Below are 16,591 nucleotides of genomic sequence, written 5' to 3' on the forward strand. Positions count from 1 at the left end.
TATGTTCCCATCTATGTGCCTTGCCTAATGTGTGGAGTTGGCTGGACAAGACTGCTAGTGAGTTAATCGGTCATTTTTCAGGGAACACGGCTTTGCTTTGTGCTCCTAGTCCACTGGAATGGGTTTCAACACAAGCCCCTCCTCGACCTGCGGGTGTCGATGTGGTGTGGTACGGACACCGTTGCATGTGTCTGTCCAGGATACAGTAACGTGGAGTAGCATCTGGAGGTTGGGGTTATTTCTGCATCCAGGCATAGGAAGTTAGATTTTTAGTCGACCGTGTGAAGGCCATGAGACGGGGACAGATCCTGTGTTGACCGTCTGACACTACAGTGTTACATTTTTGCCATTACTTGAAACCACCCCACTTGTCTGCCTTGAGCTGCATATATGGCTAAATAGATAGGACAGTACCTAAAGTCAACTACCTACAGTGGGGAGAATAAGTATTTGATACATTGCCGATTTTGCAGGTTTTCCCACTTACAAAGCATGTAGATACATAGGTACTCTTCAACTGTGAGTGATGGAATCTAAAACAAAAATCCAGAAAATCACATTGTATGATTTTTAAGTAATTAATTTGCATTTTATTGCATGATAAGTATTTGATACATCAAAAAAGCAGAACTTTATATTTGGTACAGAAACCTTTCTGTGCAATTACAGAGATCATACGTTTCCTGTAATTCTTGACCAGGTTTACACACACTGCAGCAGGGATTCTGGCCCACTCCTCCATACAGACCTTCTCCAGATCCTTCAGGTTTCAGGGAGATCACTGGGCAATACGGACTTTCAGCTCCCTCCAAAGATTTTCTATTGGGTTCAGGTCTGGAGACTGGCTAGGCCACTCCAGGACCTTGAGATGCTTCTTACGGAGCCTTAGTTGCCCTGCCTGTGTGTTTCGGGTCGTTGTCATGCTGGAAGACCCATCTTCAATGTTCTTACTGAGGGAAGGAGGTTGTTGGCCAAGATCTTGCGATACATGGCCCCATCCATTCTCCCCTCAATACGGTGCAGTCGTCCTGTCCCCTTTGCAGAAAAGCATCCCCAAAGAATGATGTTTCCACCTCCATGCTTCACGGTTGTGATGGTGTTCTTGGGGTTGTACTCATCCTTCTTCCTCCAAACACGGCGAGTGGAGTTTAGACCAATAAAGCTCTATCAGACCACATGACCTTCACCCATTCCTCCTCTGGATCATCCAGATGGTCATTGGCAAACTTCAGATGGGCCTGGACATGCGCTGGCTTGAGCAGGGGGACCTTGTTTGCGCTGCAGGAATTTTATCCATGACGGCATAATGTGTTACTAATGGTTTTCTTTGAGGCTGTGGTCCCAACTCTCTTCAGGTCATTGACCAGGTCCTGTCGTGTAATTCTGGGCTGATCCCTCACCTTCCTTATGATCATTGATGCCCCACAAGGTGAGATCTTGCATGGAGCCCAAGACTGAGGGAGATTGATCATCATCTTGAACCTCTTCCATTTTCTAATAATTGTGCCAACAGTTGTTGCCTTCTCACCAAGCTGCTTGCCTATTGTCCTGTAGCCCATCCCAGCCTTGTGCCGGTCTACAATTTAATCTCTGATGTCCTTAAACAGCTCTCTGGTCTTGGCCATTGTGGAGAGGTTGGAGTCTGTTTGATTGAGTGTGTGGACAGGTGTCTTTTATACAAGTAACTAGTTCAAACAGGTGCTTTTAATACAGGTAATGAGTGGAGAACAGAAAGGCTTCTTAAAGAAAAACTAACAGGTCTGTGAGAGCCAAAATTCTTACTGGTTGGTAGGTGATCAAATACTTATGTCATGCAATGAAATGCAAATTAATTATTTAAAAATCATTTTGTTATAGATTCAGTCTCTCACAGTTGAAGTGTACCTTTGATAAAAATTACAGACCTCTACATGCTTTGTAAGTAGGAAAACCCGCAAAATTGGCAGTGTATCAAATACTTGTTCTTCCCACTGTATGTCGACAGTGTACTATGGAGTTAGTGTAATGGAGGTATTGTAATAGAGGCAGTGTACTTTCTCTACAAAGAACTGGATACAAAGAAGACATGTAGAAACCTTTTCCGATAATATTTTATTTTGAAGGTTCTTCCGGACATAGAAACATGGCAGTTATTAGTTAAAAAAGCTAAGAACAAGGACCGTGCCAGATCACCCACAACATGATTAGATGATGGAACAATTTAAGCGAACACTCATCAGCTTGCAACAACACTGCTTGGCCCCTGCTTAATCCTACCTGCCCTGGCCTTCAATATGCTCTATCCCGCCCAAGCACAATGAAGATTTTCAGGCTCTGTTAGCGAAATGGAAGGAATACAAGGAGTTTTATAAATGTAGCTACTTAACATATACAATATAGCAAAACCGTAAACAAAAAAGTTAAATAAAGAAAAATGGTACAGAAAAGTACACAACCGAATGGATAACAAATTATAAATATAGACAAACACAAACAGAACTACAGAATTGTCAATATCTGTATTTGTATTAGCTGACCTTCTGGTCTTCCTGATTAGGGATACAGATTCCATAACTTATAGAAACACAACATCATTGTATTTCTGACCGGAATTAAACACTGAAACGCTCAGGTTCATTCATATGAATGCTTGTCAAAGTGATAACAGGAGAGCAGTCTAAAGCCTGTTTAAAAACGAGATCCCTGTATCAACATTACTGGGACAACCCATCCACATTAACAGTATGGAACTTACAACACAGCCCTACAAACCCCCCTCCACACCTCACAGTAATCTATCCTCACCCTCTCCTCCCTCATTCCTTCTCTCCCATTCTACGTCTCCATCCCCCTAGAAACCATACGGCGAGACAAACAGGGTCACCTTGGTAAGGTAGCGACCCAGCACAGCTCTTCTCTCCAGTTCGCTCATTTCTATCTCGGCTTCCAGCGTAGCAGGGCCATGGATTGAGTTCACCAGGAGCAGGGTGCCTGTCTGTCTTCCAGAGCGTTGCATGCTGAAGTGTCGGCGGCCTGTGCTTCCCAGGAGGCCGAAGCGCAACGTGTCGCCCAGCACTCGGGCTGCGGACACCCGGAAGAGCACCCGTGGGGCGGGCATGTTGGAGACCACGGGCAGGAACTGGAACGAGACTGAGTTGGGAGCCTGGGAGCAGGCTAAGTCCCCCACCACGCATGGGTTCCTCTCACAGCGCCTGGGAGGTTCAGGACGAGGGACAGGGCGGAAGGTCAGTTCTTGTTTCACCAAGTAAATATAACTTAACTACTAAGTACATCTAAACACACAGCACTAAAGGGACAGTTCACCCTAAATAAACCAATGTATCCTTTTCTAATTTGGATAAACTCTCTCTTTAAACAACTGTAAATAATGTTGTATTCTATTGTTTTGCAAAAGTCATTGTTCAGCGCAAATGGTAATTACGGTAAATTTATCTGCGTGCTGATCTGAAATGCTGGGTGGCCCTGCTCTGTGGTGGCGAAAAAATTGTAACAATAAAAATATTCTCCCTCCATAGAAACAGCTACATTGTTTGTTTCAAAATGATTGAGAGTTTAGGAAATCTCCTCTCAGGACTTTGTCCCCAAGTGCAACTCCGATCTGGTCTGGTAAAACAGTGCTGAGACATTGTGGGATCGGGTAGTGGTGGGGTTTTTGTTGTAGCAGTTACTCACATAGAGGACGTCTTTATGTACGTGGCATTTTGGATGGGAGGACACTCCACATGCACACACTGGAATCCTCCATACGTGTTTACACACTCCTGCTCCTGGGTGCAGTTGTGATGTCCATTCTCACACTCATCAAGATCTACCCAGAGGCAGGAAACAAAAAAGCACAAAAAAGGCTTTAGTATTACACAGTTGCCATTACAAAGCAGTACTGTTTCATCAAAAGCCCATGGACACTGGTAGTGTTAGATATCAGACGTGGTGTCAAGACTATCTCCCTGAAACAACAGCAGTTTCAGGGTAGTTCAGTAGCTCTTATCTGCAGAATTGTCTGGTCTGTGGGCCTAAACCTTTGCAGCTGCGGTTGTCTCTGGTCAGGTTGTAGCCACGGGGACATACACAGCTGTAGCTGCCCGGGGTGTTGACACAGGCGTGCATACACAGGCGCCCAGGCTGGGCCAGCGGGAACAGCTGACACTCATCCATGTCTGAAACACACAGTTCCTCAATACATTGCTGATATAAATAGATAGTACTCTATGCTTTTAAAGCCCCATCTATTAGGTCCACCTACAATAGAAATGTTATTTAAAGAAAACACAACTTTACATATAGTTTTACTATTGTCTGTTCCTAAGTACCGATTGGATTCTCAGAAAATGAAAGAGTGCGAGAGAGGCTGTTGGTGAATGACCATTCCATTGGTTGATTTCTCTTCTCTTTAGGTATGGTTTGGATCCACTGACCTGTGCAGACGTTATTGTCGCGGCTACTTATGGTGAAACCGGGGTCACAGGTGCAGTGGGAGGAGCCCTGGAACTGCGTGCATCGGGACGGACGGACGAAATCAGAGAGCGGGGCGGAGGATGGGGAGGATGTAGAGGATGTAGAGGATTGGGAGGAGGGGCTGGAGGTGGAGGATGACATGGAGAGGGAGGTGGAGGATGACATGGAGGAGAGGTAGGAGGGCGTAGGTATGGCAGCTGGGGTGTTGATCAAAGTGTTAAAGACTGGGGAACAGAAAGAGACAAAAGTAAGACCAAGTTTACACAGGAGGTGTAATATATAAGTAATAAATAAGGGGCTCCCTGCACACTGATGATAGTGTCACATACATACATACATACATACATACACTATGTCCCATATTAGAGTTAAACAAGGTAACCGTTAACATCCCACACAAGTAATGGACTGTTTTGTAAATGCTGGATCTCTATTGACAAGACACATCTTTCACCAAGTTTAGTAAAATTGCATCTGACATTAGAGAAAATCATATCCCTGAGCGTGTGTGCCAAATATCGATATGCATGCTCTATGTTGAGTCTTTTCAGAGCACAACCATGCTGAGGTTTTTTGGTCAGCAGCGGCCATTTTGTTATAGTTACTAATCGAATAAACATTGTACCTAGTGTTTTTGTCCATGGTGTCTGTGCCAGAGGATTAGCATTTTTCGCGTTTCTCAACAAAAATAAAAGGCCTGGACCTTACGCATTTCTTCAGGACAATGTGTTTCTTGTCTGGAGAGGAACCTTTGCAGAGATAAACCGGTGTGCCCACTTTGCAAAGTCTGCATTTTGAATTGTTTGTTAAAGTGCCACCATCTAACAAATCAGTGCAATTTGTAAATTCCATGCATCAAAGTTTCATCCAAATCAGGCCAGTGCTGCCTTAGATATTGTGTGAGATTGCACATACATACGTACATACAGTTGGGTCTGGAAATATTTGGACACATTTTCATAATTCTGACTCTTTACGCCACCACAATGGATTTGAAATGAAACAACAGAGGTGCAACTGAAGTGCAGACTTTCAGATTTAATTTAAGGGGTTGAACAAAAATATTGCATAAAACGTTTAGGAATTGAAACCATTTTCATACATAATTGCAGGGGCTCAAATGTAATTGGACAAATTAACATAATCATAAATAGAATGTTCATTTTTAATACTTTGTCGAGAATCTTTTGCAGGAACGCATGGACATCACCATCATTTACTGCAGCTGTCTTCAGTTGTTGTTTGTTTGTGGGTCTTTCTGCAAGTTTTGTTTCCAGTAAGTGAAATGCATGTTTGATCTGGTTGAGATCAGGAGATTGACTAGGCCATTGCGGAATATTCCACTTGTTTGCCTTAAAAAACTCCTGGGTTGCTTTGGCAGTATGTTTTGGGTCATCTGGGAAGGTGAAGCGCCGTCCAATCAACTTCTCTGAATTTGGCTGAATGTGAGCAGACAATATACACTTCAGAATTAATCTGGCTGCTTCTGTCTTCTGTCACATCATCTATAAACACTAGTGTCCCAGTGCCATTGGAAGCCATGCATGCCCATGCCATCACACTGCCTCCACCATGTTTTACAGATGATGTGTTATGCTATGGATCGTTCCAAGCCTTCTCCATACTTTTTTCTTCCCATCATTCTGGTACAGGTTGATCTTAGTTTCAACTGTCCAAAGAATGTTGTTCCAGAACTGGGTTGGCTTTTTGTGGTGAACCCTCTGTATTTGCTCTCGTGAAGTATTTTCCTTATGGTAGACTTGGATAATGCCTAGCTCCTGGTGAGTGTTCTTCACTTGGCTGGATGTGGTGAAGAGGTTTTTCTTTACCATGGAAAGGATCCTACGAACATTCACCACTGTTTTCTTCCGTGGACGTCCAGGCCTTTTTGTGTTGCAGAGCTCACCAGTGCATTCTTTTTTTTTATCAGAATGTACGAAACTGTTGTTTTGGCCACTCCTTATGTTCCTGCCTTAACCCTGATGGATAAAAATTGCAGCCTAAGGATGGCCTGTTTCATTTGCAATGAGAGCTCTTTGACTGCATGTTGTGGGTTCACAGCAACAGCTTCCAAATGCAAATGCCACACCTGGAATCAACTACAGACCTTCTACCTGCTTAATTGATGAAGAGACAATGAAGGAGTAGCCCACACCTGTCCATGAAACAGCTTTTGAGTCAATTGTCCAATTACTTTTGGTGCCTTGAAAAAGAAGTGGCAACATATTAAAAAGCAGTAATTCCTTAACCGTTCCTCCAATTTGGATGTGAATTCCCTGAAGTTCCCCATATTTATTATTTAACTGTAACTTGAATATATTTTGGTAAACAGACAAAATAACAAAACATGTGTCAGTGTCCAATTATTTCTGGACCTAACTGTATGTACATAAAAAAATACATACGGATGTGTGGAAAGTGGAGACCATCCAAACCCCCATTTCCCAGTTTATAATAAGGTAGAGTTACATCATGTTATCACTCTAGGCATGAACGGGGGAAACAGACTCAGGCCTCAGACTCCGGCCTCAGACTCACCCCTGCATGTGGGATGCTTTCCGCTCCACTTCCGAGACGCCAGGCATACTCTGGTCTGGGGCCCCATCAGCTCGTAGCCAGCTTTGCACACAAAGTGCACCTCGTGCCCCACACCAAACACCCTGCCCAGCCTCCTGCCATTGGCCAAGACCTCAGGCTTAGGGCAGGTGGCTGGACAGGGAGAGGGAGGGGGAGCAAGGGAAGAGTCACATAAACAGTAAGACAAGCATGACACATTCAGACGTCGGCCATGTTAATTCCGGTGATGACCGCTGTGCTGGTGCAATACCGTACAGTTGTGGTAGAACGGTGATGTGCAAATGGCGCACCATGCTGTCACTCTCTCACCGTTGTGAGCCTGGGTGTCATGCCTGGCAATTAAGGTACTGCTGTTCTGCAGGGCACTCAGTCTCTTCCTCAAGGAACGAAGGTTCTGCAGGTAGGAGGCCTCCTGGGCTGACAGCAACTTGTCCAGCTGGCGAAGAGAGTTCTGCATCTCCTGCTTCGATGGGCAGTCCTGCGAGGGGCGCCGCAGAACAGACACAAGATTTCGCCACACACTAATATGACCATTTCGTTAAAGTAGTGAAATAGCAAATGGATGTTTCGGAAGAGGGAATGAAAGATGAAATTTGTTAACTTTGGAATGGAAAACTACATTTTAGGTTCATGAGTAGCATATAAGAAGGGGTGAACTAATTAAGGTGATAGCGTAGTTGGATTCAATGAGGATTGCCAACCCTTCATCCTAACTTCTCTCAGAGTTTTACCATCTTTGTAAATCTCTCTTATCTGATGGCGTTCTGGTTCTTATCACACTGCTCGTGCAACCGTCTAGATCAGTGGTTCTCAAACCTCTTCTGGGGAACCCAGCCATTCCATGTGTCAGATGTAAGTTGTCAACAAATTATCAAGCCTTTGACTGCTTGATTCAGGTGAGTTGGTCAGGGCTACAACAAAAATATGAGACAGCCGAGGTCTTCTATCTTAATTGTGCTCACACGTCCTCAAGTCATCACAAGGAGTCCCTATAGTGCATGAAGGCTAGCCAACCTTAAACAATTACTAACCCCCAAATCTGCCCTCCGTGGCACCCCGGGCCTGATCAGGAAGCAGGATTCAAACCGCAGGCAGTGACTTTAACAAAGATTAAATATTTAATGTGATTATTGTTTCATTGACCTCTGAGCACTTGGAAAAACTATTCCATTTAAAATATATTTTTTTTACAGAACTATGGAACATTGAATAATCCCTTTTCTGTGTTTACAAACATTGCTCCCCATCATGAAGGCATCATGAACACCACCAAGCTAGTCGGGTAGCCAATTGGTTCTGTTGAAATTAGTATCATTACATTTGATTGGTGCTAGTTAGGGTTTTCACAAAGTTTTCAGGAATATTACTGTTCATTATCGGCGCAAGATCGGGTTAGGCTAGCAATACACAGCTCTGGAAAAAAACACTCCTATTTTTTCTATTCTTTCATGGACAGGCTAAAACTCAAATAATGATATATACAGCTTTACACACATCCTATGGTTACCCAAACATGTCAACAAAAATTGGGGATTGATAGACATACGTACTAGATCTGGGCAGCTATTTTAGTAAGTGGTGTCAAGAGCCATTTCCAAGTGTCTTTTCACTTCAAATCTGTAAATTACATCATTCCACTGTTTGATGTACATCTGTAATGTTTTAAATGCTATCTGTTTAATATAGAAACCCATTTTCTACAATAAAAACACGACCTTCTCATCCCAGTGACTTTCCATGCGACCTTCGACCTATTGCGCAATGAGGGTCGATAAAGAGGCTCTCCCCCGCCTGGGATATCTGCCTACAACTGAAGAGACAATCTAATTGGCTACTAGACTAGACAACCCAATCTAAAGCTATGCTAACTTAGCATAAGCTTCAAGGATAACGGAACACTTCACAAAACTAAGGCATCCACGTGTAATAACGCATACTGACCCTCCAGACAATCGATATGTTTTATCAGTCATAGATGATCGGATATCATTGCCAATAGGCTGGTTAAGGTTCTAAGAACCTAACAATTCATTTGGTAATGAACTGGAAAATTTATCTCAAGCACAGACCAAACCAGAGCTTACTTTGTAAGAGAAAAGTGTTCAACTTTCCAATAAAGATGGCACCTCAGATGGCTGGATGGATAAAGGTAGGTCCCAGGCATCCAAAATATATGTCCTTATGGTCGATTGAGTGTCTGGCTTCATTCCAAATTAAACTTTAGAATCTGTTTGTCGGACAGCTCCTCTGTCCAGATCTGGGGTACTTACGTTTATGAGGTGAATGATGTACTGATTAGATGTTTACCTGAACCAAATTTAATTTAACGAGGAAAAGTATAAAAACCACTGTTGTGGTCATCACTATCTTCTTATAATAGGACCAGCTGGATGGCAAAAACAGTGCAAGTAGTACCTCAAAGCTAATTTGAATAAAAAAAAAAAACAATTCAGCATGACAAAAGAGTTGAAAAGAAAAGCTTTGAGTGAGGAAAAGTGTTAAATTATTGCTTTACTGGCAGAGGGATACAGTGAGTGTCTGTTTGCTTCCATCCTGAAAATGTCAAAGACAGCGGTTCATAAGAACAAGGTCAAACAACAGACATTGGGGGCAACAAAGCTACTGACTGGCAGAGGGCGAAAACGACTGTCCACGGACCGAGATGACCGTCAACTAATTCGAATGTCACTCAACAATCGTAGGATGACATCAAGTGACCTACAAAAAGAATGGCAAACAGCAGCTGGGGTGAAGTGCACGGCGAGGACGGTTCGAAACAGGCTCCAAGGGGCAGGGCTGAAGTCATGCAAAGCTAGAAAAAAGCCCTTCATCACTGAGAAGCAAAGAAGAGCCAGGCTGAAGTTTGCAAAAAACCATGAGGATTGGACCATAGAGAAATGGAGGAAGGTCATCTTCTCTGACGAGTCAAATTTTCAACTTTGCCCAACACCTGTTGTCTAATGGTTAGACAGAGACCTGGAGAGGCCTACAAGCCACAATGTCTCGCACCCACTGTGAAATTTGGTGAAGGATCGGTGATGATCTGGGGTTGCTTCAGCAAGGATGGAATCGGGCAGATTTGTCTTTATGAAGGTCACATTAATTAAGCCAAGTACAAGGTTATCCTGGAAGAACACCTGCTTCCTTCTGCTCTGACAATGTTCCCCAACTCTGAGAATTGTTTTTTTCCAGCAGGACAATGCTCTGTGCCACACAGCCAGGTCAATCAAGGTTTGGATGGAGGACCACCAGATCAAGACCCTGTCATGGCTAGCCCAATCTCCAAACCTGAACCCCACTGAAAACTTCTGGAATTTGATCAAGAGGAAGATGGATGGTCACAAGACATCAAACAAAGCCGAGCTACTTGAATTTTTTTGCCAGGGTTATTCCACCAAATATTGATTTCTGAACTCTTCCTAATTTAAACATTAGTACTTTGTTGTTGAAAAATGAATATGAATTTGTTTTCTTTGCATTATTTGAGGTCTGAAAACAATGCATATTTGTTTGGTTATTTGGACCAATTGTAATTTTCTACAAATGAATACTGTAAATTATAATATTTTTATTTGGAATTTGGAAATGTTGTCAGTAGTTTTTTGAATAAAACAAAACGGTTCATTTTACTCAAACATATACCTATGAATAGTAAAACCAGGAGAAGGACTTTCGGTCGGCACCAAGGTGCTTCTGGAAAACCGTCCGCCACCTCAGGAGGGGAAAACGGGGAACTATCCAAGCTGTGTACAGTAAGGATGGGACACTGTTGACCTCAACTGAGGAGGTAATTGGGCGATGGAAGGAACACTTTGAGGAACTCCTAAATCCCACTAACATGCCCTCTATAGTGGAGGCAGAGCTGGAGGCTGATGGGGAGGCATCGTCAATCTCCATGGCAGAAGTCACTGAGGTAGTCAAACAACTCCACAGTGGCAAAGCTCCGGGGATTGACGAGATCCGTCCAGAAATGTTGAAAGCTTTGGGTGTGGAGGGGATGTCCTGGATGACACGCCTCTTCAACATTGCGTGGGAGTTGGGGAAAGTGCCTAAGGAGTGGCGGATTGGGGTGATGGTTCCCCTAATCAAAAAGGGGGACCAGAGGGTGTGTGCCAATTACAGGGGTATCACACATCTCAGCCTCCCTGGGAAAGTCTACTCAAAGGTACTGGAAAGGAGGGTTCGGCAGACAGTCAAACCTCAGGTTGAAGAGGAACAATGCGGATTCCGTCCTGGTCGCGGAACAACCGACCAGCTCTTTACTCTTGCAAGGATCCTGGAGGGGGCCTGGGAATATGCCCATCCAGTCTACATGAGTTTTGTGGATCTGGAGAAGGCGTATGACCGGGTCCCCCGGAAGATACTGGGGGAGGTGCTGCAGGAGTATGGGGTGTGGAGGTCCCTTCTGAGGGCTATCCAATCCCTGTACGTCCAAAGTGAGAGCTGTGTTCGGGTTCTCGGTAGTAAGTCGGACTCGTTCCAGGTGGGAGTTGGCCTCCGCCAGGGCTGCGCTTTGTCACCAACCATGTTTGTAACTTTTATGTACAGGATATCGAGGCGTAGTCGGGGTGGGGAGGGGTTGCAGTTCGGTGGGCTGGGGATCTCATCGCTGCTTTTTGCGGATGATGTGGTACTGATGGCATCATCGGTCTGTGACCTTCAGCACTCACTGGACCGGTTCGCAAGTGCAAAGCGGTTGGGATGAGGATTAGCACCTCTAAATCTGAGGCCATGATTCTCAGCAGGAAACCGATGGAGTGCCAACTCCGGGTAGGGAATGAGCCATTACCCCAAGGAGTTCAAGTATCTCGGGGTCTTCGCGAGTGAGGGGACAATGGAGCGGGAGATTGGCCGGAGAATCGGAGCAGCGGGGGCGGTATTGCATTCGCTTTACCGCACCGTTGTGACGAAAAGAGAGCTGAGCCGGAAGGCAAAGCTCTCAATATACCGGTAAATTTTCCTTCCTACCCTCACCTATGGTCATGAAGGCTGGGTCATGACCGAAAGAACAAGATTGCGAGTACAAGCGGCTGAAATGGGTTTTCTCAGAAGGGTGGCAGGCTTCTCCCTTAGGGATAGGGTGAGAAGCTCAGCCATCCGTGAGGAACTCGGAGTAGAGCCGCTGCTCCTTTGCGTCAAAAGGAGCCAGTTGAGATGGTTCGCTTTACCGCACCGTTGTGACGAAAAGAGAGCTGAGCCGGAAGGCAAAGCTCTCAATATACCGGTAAATTTTCCTTCCTACCCTCACCTATGGTCATGAAGGCTGGGTCATGACCGAAAGAACAAGATTGCGAGTACAAGCGGCTGAAATGGGTTTTCTCAGAAGGGTGGCAGGCTTCTCCCTTAGGGATAGGGTGAGAAGCTCAGCCATCCGTGAGGAACTCGGAGTAGAGCCGCTGCTCCTTTGCGTCAAAAGGAGCCAGTTGAGATGGTTCGGGCATCTGGTAAGGATGCCCCCAGGACGTCTCCTTAGGGAGGTGTTCCAGGCACATCCAGCTGGGAGGAGACCTCGGGGTAGGCCCAGGACTAGGTGGAGAGATTATATTTCGACACTGGCCTGGGAACACCTCGGGATCCCCCAGTCAGAGCTGGCAAATGTGGCCCTGGAAAGGGAAGTTTGGGGTCCCCTGCTGGAGCTGCTGCCCCCGCGACCCGATATGGATAAGCGGATGAAGATGAGATGAGATAGTAAAACCAGAGAAACTGATAATTTTGCAGTGGTCTCTTAATTTTTTCCAGAGCTGTTTTTTTTACTTCCCAACATAAGTCCATTGTCACCATGCAAAAATGTTTTAGCTAAAACATTTTAATGACTGAATTGCACAGGGGTTTCAATAATTTTGCATGGCACTTTAGTATGTCTACTATGCTTTATTTACAGTACAACCTACACGTTTAATTTGCTTGTTTTAACCGTAAAAAAACACATATGTTCATGTTCCATCGAATGGAAAACATCCGAGGTTTCACCAGGGTTTGGCGGCTCAATTCACACAAACCAAATAAATAGTATTTTCTGAAAAAGCAGTAACAATTGTCAGCTATTTTTTCTGTGTCAGAGCTTCTTGTTTTCGTCCACTTACTGAAGTCTCGCAGGTGTGTGAAAATGGTCAGGAATGACAAATAGTCTATAACTTCTCCAAATACGGAAAGATAACTTTTTAATTGCTCTGCATCAACTTAGCCACTGCAAACGTAAGTAGACTATTAGGCTATTACTACAGTATTCTATTACTACAGAATTGCGCATGGTCAGAAGAGAAAATGGAGAAGAAAATGTAATCCTCGAACAAAATCTTACTTATTGGCAGCATGTGCAGCTCCTATGCGTATGTAAGCGCAGATAGAAAAATGGTCCACATAATAAGCCACTTTTACTAAAGACACCTTCAGTCATACAATACGCCTTATTTCTACATTGATTTATTGTCCGTGCTATAAGAGTTTTGCATTATTATTAAATGCAATAAGCATTTAATGTAAAATTAGGAGGAACGATCAGAGCATTTATTTTCTCTAAGTAACCAATCAATCGATATAAAACCGGACAGTTTGCTAGAACGTGTACTCACCTGCCCATGGGCAATGAAGACGTAGTGCAAACTCCACATCACCATAACAACACTAAACTGACTATTCATCCTGGAAAAAATCCTCCGCACCGTCACCTGGATTCGTGAACTTAATTAAATAACCAATTTAAATGTTTCAACAAAACAAACAGCTTAGCTTACACATTTAAATAAATGTCTTTCAACTGCAAGAACTAATTCAAACACGACCGCGTCCTGAAAACTAAACACTGTTAAAAAAAATCTTCTCTACTTTTTTTCGAGAGCTGAAGCCAAATGTATTCCCGTTTTACAGACGCCCAGTTGGGTTTTTAAATCTTAGACGTCGATCTGAATCCTCGCACATCTGCATAGCGGTAAAACCATCGCTTTGAATTTGGATAGGCCTGTTGCACCAAAATAGAAGGCTAAATTATAAGGCAACTTTTCTAAATTAGTAGGAAACAGTAGTCTACTATATCTTATTATAATTTTGTGTACCAACATACATACATACATACACACACACACACACACACACACGTGTGTGTGTGTGTGTGTGTATGTATATACAGTGGGGAGAACAAGTATTTGATACACTGCCGATTTTGCAGGTTTTCCTACTTACAAAGCATGTAGAGGTCTGTAATTTTGATCATAGATACACTTCAACTGTGAGAGACAGAATCTAAAACAAAAATCCATATAATCCAATAATTAATTTGCATTTTATTGCATAACATAAGTATTTGATCACCTACCAACCAGTAACAATTACGGCTCTCACAGACCTGTTAGTTTTTCTTTAAGGAGCCCTCCTGTTCTCCACTCATTACCTGTATTAACTGCACCTGTTTGAACTTGTTACCTGTATAAAAGACACCTGTCCACACACTCAATCAAACAGACTCCAACCCCTCTACAATGGCCAAGACCAGAGAGCTGTGTAAGGACATCAGGGTTAAAATTGTAGACCTGCACAAGGCTGGGATGGGCTACAGGACAATAGGCAAGCAGTTTGGTGAGAAGGCAATAACTGTTGGCACAATTATTAGAAAATGGAAGAAGTTAAAGATGACGATCAATCTCCCTCGGTCTGGGGCTCCATGCAAGATCTCACCTTGTGGGGCATCAATGATCATGAGGAAGGTGAGGGATCAGCCCAGAATTACACAGCAGGACCTGGTCAATGACCTAAAGAGAGCTGGGACCATAGTCTCATAGAAAACCATTAGTAACACACTACGCTGTCATGGATTAAAATCCTGCAACGCACACAAGGTCCCCCTGCTCAAGCCAGTGCATGTCCAGGCCCATCTGAAGTTTGCCATTGATCATCTGGATGATCCAGAGGATGAATGGGAGAAGGTCATGTGGTCTGATGAGACAGAAATAGAGCTTTTTGGTCTAAACTCCACTCGCCGTGTTTGGAAGAAGAAGAAGGATGAGTACAACCCCAAGAACACCATCCCAACCGTGAAGCATGGAGGTGGAAACATCATTTTTTGGGGATGCTTTTCTGCAAAGGGGACAGGACGACTGCACCGTATTGAGGGGATGATGGATGGGGCCATGTATTGCAAGATCTTGGCCAACAACCTCCTTCCCTCAGTAAGAGCATTGAAGATGGGTCATGGATGGGTCTTCCAGCATGACAATGACCCAAAACACACAGCCAGGGCAACTAAGGAGTGGCTCCGTAAGAAGCATCTCAAGGTCCTGGAGTGGCCTAGCCAGTCTCCAGACCTGAACCAAATAGAAAATCTTTGGAGGGAGCTGAAAATCCGTATTGCCCAGCAACAGCCCCGAAACCTGAAGGATCTGGAGAAGGTCTGTATGGAGGAGTGGATCAAAATCCCGGCTGCAGTGTGTGCAAACCTGGTTAAGAACGATAGGAAACGTATGATCTCTTTAATTGTAAACAAAGGTTTCTGTACCAAATATTAAGTTCTGCTTTTCTGATGTATCAAATACTTATGTCATGCAATAAAATGCAAATGAATTACTTAAAAATCATACAATGTGATTTTCTGGATTTTTGTTTTAGATTCCGTCACTCACAGTTGAAGAGTACCTATGATAAAAATGACAGACTTCTACATGATTTGTAAGTGGGAAAACCTGCAAAATCGGCAGTGTATCAAATACTTCTTCTCCCCACTGTGTATATATATATATGTATATGTGTGTGTCTATATATATATATATGTGTGTGTATATTTTTTATAAAATTTTTTACATTTTTACGGTAGCCTTAGACCACTGCTTCAGACGCCTAGATTGACACTGTTGTTAGTTGCAGTATGCGAGATGTCCACTAGGTGACACCTTTTGCTTTCTATAGTTACTCGAGTGGTTCATGGCTTTGAGTTCTCCAATCTTGGCTGTGCTTTGGACAGATTTGAAAGTAGCCTGAGCACTGAGAACATTTCTAGTATTTTGTGAAAGACAGATTAGAATATAATTTAGACTGCTTGGGGTTCCATTGAGTTGGTATAGCGTGGTGCTTGCAACACAGTAGTTGTAGGTTCAATACCCATGGTGGCCAGGATAAAAACGTATGCATTCAGTACTGTAAGAGCATTGGCTGAATATACTTAAATGTAAACATGTTTTTTGTGAATAGTGGATTTCATTTGTATTTTACATTGTAACAGAGAATATTAAATCCAGTAACATTTTTATTACTTAGGCTATTACTCATGAACCCCAAAAATGTGAGTTGAGATTGATGTGGATAATACATTTTTGTCTTTGTAGACTACGGAGTTGGTACGTGTGTGTGTGTGTGTGTGTGTGCGTGTATGTGCGTGTGTGTGTATGTTTTCTCCAGAGTACAGAAACCTGTAAGCTTGCATAAAACTGGGGATTTAGACAGGACATGATTGGAAACAGCCTAACAGGGACAATGACATTGGGATTAACTGTCAGGCTAATGCAAGCAATATTTTCCTGCGGAATTGAACACAGTTCTGCATTGTATGGCAAACTAGAATGCAATTACCCGA

General features: G+C 43.6%; 1 protein-coding gene across 2 annotated transcripts; it reads right to left on the minus strand.

The window, feature by feature from the left end:
- Positions 1 to 2,086: 2,086 nt before the first annotated feature.
- On the minus strand, positions 2,087 to 13,791 carry LOC105031144 (fibulin-7). 2 transcript variants are annotated; one of them, XM_020056761.2, is made up of 9 exons: positions 13,605 to 13,791; positions 8,064 to 8,130; positions 7,342 to 7,510; positions 6,994 to 7,164; positions 4,416 to 4,679; positions 4,020 to 4,157; positions 3,673 to 3,808; positions 2,864 to 3,191; positions 2,087 to 2,313 (listed from the first exon to the last, which is right to left on the minus strand). In XM_020056761.2, exons 1-9 carry the CDS (start codon positions 13,610 to 13,612, stop codon positions 2,269 to 2,271), a joined length of 1,326 nt encoding a protein of 441 aa, XP_019912320.2. In that variant the 5' UTR covers positions 13,613 to 13,791; the 3' UTR covers positions 2,087 to 2,268. The 2 variants fall into 2 exon arrangements, with proteins under 2 accessions (XP_019912320.2, XP_034144116.1); XM_034288225.1 differs by lacking the exon at positions 8,064 to 8,130.
- Between the last annotated feature and the right edge of the window lie 2,800 nt (positions 13,792 to 16,591).

This window comes from Esox lucius, chromosome 19 (genome assembly GCF_011004845.1).
Source record: "Esox lucius isolate fEsoLuc1 chromosome 19, fEsoLuc1.pri, whole genome shotgun sequence".
In the NCBI taxonomy this organism is placed as follows: Eukaryota; Metazoa; Chordata; class Actinopteri; order Esociformes; family Esocidae; genus Esox; species Esox lucius.